This window comes from Pungitius pungitius, chromosome 5 (assembly GCF_949316345.1).
Source record: "Pungitius pungitius chromosome 5, fPunPun2.1, whole genome shotgun sequence".
In the NCBI taxonomy this organism is placed as follows: domain Eukaryota; kingdom Metazoa; phylum Chordata; class Actinopteri; order Perciformes; family Gasterosteidae; genus Pungitius; species Pungitius pungitius.
Window position 1 is genome coordinate 9,000,966 of NC_084904.1, and position 4,473 is coordinate 9,005,438.

Genomic DNA, 4,473 nt, shown 5'->3' on the forward strand with positions numbered 1-4,473 from the left:
GGGGACAATACTGTGTAATACTGATTTGGACTGTAGCTCAGAGACTTTTTGTATAGCCCACAAATTATTCTCTGAGGGCTTTACAGTCTGTACACATTCAACATCCTCTGTCCCAAACCATCACACCAGCTCAGGAGAAACTCCCCATTAAATAAAAAAATAAAAAAGCCATCATATAGAACCACCATCCACAGCCTAGTAGACAGGCTTAGAAATTGTAGAAGTCAGTTGATCAAGGTTGATGGAAGAGAAGCCATTCTAGTAGGTATGAGGGCCCACAGCTGCATCCAAGGTTCCTACATCCGAGAACGGATCAGCACTGTTTGAGGACACCTTTTTCGCTCCAAGTTCATTAAGTCACTACCTCTCTGTCAGTCTGGCTACACTGCTGAAGACACACCTGGGGTTGTTTTTCTTGACTTGACCCATAACTTGGACTCTATTTCAGAGAAGAGACATATTTGGACTATGGGTGACTCGGATCCGGCTGCCAATGTTTTGTCGCATTGGAAAGACACTGATCTGAACACGGTGGGGCCCAGGAATGCTCGGTATGGCATCACCTTTATTCTAATTACTTTCCCACCATCCCTGAGAAGTCACATGCTCTGTGGTTATCTAACAACACACGTCTTGTCACAGTCGTGTGGACGAGTGTGCACAGACACCATGAGCCTTCAGGCTGTTCTCCTTACGCTGTTCGTCTGTTCCTATGCGTTTTCTTCATCTCCCCCCCCCCATACTAAGAAGTCGGGCTGCTTCAAAGTCAACGACTGCAAATGCATCATGAAGGATGGGAGTGGGGTGATAAACCTGAAGGCCATGGGGGACGCAGAGGGCTTCCTGGGCCGTTGGAAGCCGGTGTCCACAGAGGTCCTGCTGTCCTTCAGCCCCTGCCAGCCCTTCTCACAGCCAGAGGACCTGGCAGGAACGGACTGTACCAACGTTGCTGCATGTCTCATTGTCAGGTAGGCTAGGCAATCTCGTTGTGTGACCTTTGACCTTTCAGGTGTGCTTCTACAGCACATCTTCATGCAGCCAGTCACTTTTTGGTGTAGCCCTCTCTGATCATTGTGAGCTCCGTCACTCGTTGCTGTGTAGTAAGAAATGAATCCACTGCACAAAGGATGCCTCGAACACATGTGGGACATTTCCAACATTACATACGCACGCACTCTACTAATAACTCACACTCACACTATTGAAACATTGAAAGTAAAGCTGTGTTACGTTGAGTTATGTGTGAGGGGAGTATTCTATGTCAGGGACAGAAAAAACAGGGAGGACTCAAACGTAGATTTAGGCTGGATTCGAATGGTCAAAAATATAACTTCCTCACCACTATTCTTTGACCACCGCCATGGGGTCAAGGAAAGAGGTCATTTTCCACAAAGGTCAAAGAATGGTGGTTAGGAATAGATGAAAGGAGGTAACGAACACAGGGGACACACATGATTTGAAAACACACTGGGGAGCTGCAGGTAATTGGACACAATCAGGGACAAGGCAATCACACTAAAACACACCAGGACAGGAAGTGAAGTTAACCCAGGGACACAAGAGGCAGTAAACTACAAAATAAAACAAGAAATGAACCCACACTGTTACATAACTTAATTCAGTGGTTCCCTTTTCAGTTTGTTGATATGGGAACATTAAAATCCCCTGGACCCCCCCGTATTGGCCATGGCTTCTATGTTTTGAATGAATTGCATTGCAATAAAAACTATAAAAAAGTTTTTCTTTCTAAAAGTGCATAACATTTTTCCTCTTCAGCTTATTTTTAAAATCTTTTATATACTTCATATACTGTACATGCAATTCATTACAAACAAAAAGAGGTTGATTTGTGTGATTGTGTGTTGTGGCCACTAGGGGGCGCCTGTCCCACTCACACACTGTGCTGCCGCTCTGCTTGGTTTTGGTTTTCCCATGTGTTTGAATATGTATCACAGGCTCAACGGATACACCAGCCACTATCTCAGCTATGGGAGACATGACGGGAACGAATTCCACTACAATGGCACCACGAAGACACTGTCTGTCTCCTACATGGGTGAGCTGAAACACAAACATCCCACAGTAGGACTCATGTCACCGACCCCTGTGTCAGCGTCCTCGTCCTCGTCCTCCCCAGGTGAGGACGAGCAGCCGCTGACGGTGGTGCACTACCACTGCAGTCCAAACCAGTCGGCCTCTCTCATCAGCCAGCTGAGCCTCAGCGCACAGCAGCCCCTGCACATCTGGGTGGAGAGCCCCTGTGCTTGTCCCAATTACTGTGCCATGGGCGATTTGGGTGTCGGCACCATCTTCCTCATCATCCTCTCCCTCAGTGCTGCGGCATACTTCATTCTTGGTAACGCTTTATATTGTATTCACGTTAAGGATGTATTTCATCTAATCCTTTTATTACTTAACTACATTTCACACATCATACCATCATTGTCTCCTTGTGACTGACAGGCTGCTGTGCTCTGAGGCCCTTTCGGAGCAGCAGTGGAGTCCAGATCTCTCCAGAGCACAGCGTGTGGTGTATGATGTGTTACCACTGCACTGAGAGCAGGCCAGCTAGACGACGCTATGCAGACCTGACCTGCTGAGGATCCCAGCTAGATGTCTCAACATGTCCCTCGGGTGGACCTAAAAGGGTCCCGTCCTATAGTAGAGGCCACACACAGCCTCTGCAAGCCTTTACTCAGCATTGTACGGACCTTTTTAATGAGTGATGAATGTCTTTTGATGTGGTTGTTTTGCATACACTCTCTTTTGTGTCAATATATGTATCACATTAAAAAAATAAATATATTTGTTGTGCAAAAAGTGCTTTAATTTTTCTAAATATGCGGTTTGTGTAGTTAATATGATCATCAAAATTGAACCACATTGTCACAGGCTCCTTGACCCCAAATAGAATGCAGTCTTTTATTTTGGTAGCTCTCCTGTGTGGCCTCATTTTGTCTCTGCAGATTCCCGTTTTTTTTTATTTAACACCCCCTGCCCCGTGTTCATAGCACATCACCTATTTTTTCTTTGCACTTTGCACTCTTATTGTCTTATAGTTTATATTATGGGCAGACGCTCCATTATGTCATCATGGGGCCCGTGTTCTCCTCCAGTGTGTGGGGCCTCCATCCATCCCGCTGCTTATCAGCAGAGGCTCCTTTCTTTCCTGCCCACATGGTGGTTTGTGCTCTGTCCGCTGCTCTCCAAGGCTCCTATTGTGCGCTGTGATGCCGTCAGATGGTGTGCTGCTGAGGGCCGGGTCCTCACCGGTGTGTGGAGGACATGGAACCACCAGAGGCCTGTTGGGTTTGTGCTCGGATGAAAGCAACATGTGCAGTGACATCTTAGGTCCACAATCACATTGTACTCACCACTTCCAGTCATGGGCCTGTCTACTGACTGGAAGGAACAAGCTGTACTTAAAGTGTCGTGATGGGTGGGGGACATGCAACGTGATGGTAAAGGCAACCCAAACAATTAAAGCTACAGGAAGTGCTCATCAAAAATGGCCAAACTTTCTATGAGTTTTTAAAATCACTTGTGAATAAGTTTAAGAGGCTTTATGATTGTCATCAAACATGAATGTATGTTAAATCGTGTTTTAATTTGTGTTTGTCCCACATGGACTTGAGGGATCAGTCGGCGTCTGAGTCACAGCCGCCCCTCCCTCCAAGAGGTTTGGATTTGTAATGTTTTGTAGCAGCATAAGGAAATGAAAACAACTCGCCACTTCATAATTGGTTCATATGAAGAACAGATTTTGTCCTTGAGCCGACAAGACACTACTGATCAGAAGCAACTTGCCTCGTTTTACTTTTTGCTAGTTGGTTCAACTTTTATTCAATTAATGTATAACATTAAGCTACTGACAATGTCTTGTTGCTTCCTCCGCTCTGAGCTAACATCAGCTAGCTCAATGGATCAAACTTAAATGGTAAGATGCTAATTATGTTCATCAATAAATGTTACAAATATACAACATATTATGATTTCAGTGACATCAAATCTGTGATTTCCTTTCCTCAAGTTTAGTCTGATAGTCGTCTTTGGGTTTGTCCCTACAAGGTAAACCCTTAACATGAGTGTTTGATTCCTTTCTCATTACAGCTTCTAACAAACTGCTTCAGGTTCATGGAGCCTCGATGTCTTCATCCATCTCTGATAGGAATCCTACTCGGAACGCCATGTAACTTCATCCTGAATGACTGCATGGATGTACATATGCCATTAGACGCATGTCAGCATTCACTCAGTTGTTCCAATTACCTGGGGTATTATTTTTGGTGACCCCACCCTCGGCCTGACATCACTTCTGAGATGTGTTTTGCAGATGTGACATGGAGGAAATGACCAGAGGAACAGTTCATGAAAATGAGACGGATGGCGGCTCTGACACGCCACAGACTCCACACCCCGAACAGCACCACTGCACACACTCACACCTCATGAGGCTCATCTCCTTCGTCACCC

At 45.6% G+C, this 4,473-nt stretch overlaps 1 protein-coding gene across 1 annotated transcript; it reads left to right on the plus strand.

Annotated features, from left to right (window-relative positions):
* The first annotated feature begins 770 nt into the window (after nucleotides 1-770).
* Nucleotides 771-2,644, plus strand: LOC119225605 (uncharacterized). Its single transcript, XM_062562317.1, has 4 exons — nucleotides 771-968; nucleotides 1,956-2,056; nucleotides 2,138-2,356; nucleotides 2,464-2,644. Exons 1-4 carry the CDS (start codon nucleotides 787-789, stop codon nucleotides 2,598-2,600), a joined length of 639 nt encoding a protein of 212 aa, XP_062418301.1. The 5' UTR covers nucleotides 771-786; the 3' UTR covers nucleotides 2,601-2,644.
* The last annotated feature ends 1,829 nt before the right edge of the window (nucleotides 2,645-4,473 follow it).

Coding starts and splice junctions, on each gene's coding strand:
- LOC119225605 (XM_062562317.1), top strand. CDS start 787: ATGAAGGATGGGAGTGGGGTGATAAACCTGAAGGCCATGGGGGACGCA. Junction 2,057..2,137: donor ACTGTCTGTCTCCTACATGG/GTGAGCTGAAAC, acceptor CGTCCTCCCCAG/GTGAGGACGAGCAGCCGCTG. Junction 2,357..2,463: donor TGCGGCATACTTCATTCTTG/GTAACGCTTTAT, acceptor TGTGACTGACAG/GCTGCTGTGCTCTGAGGCCC.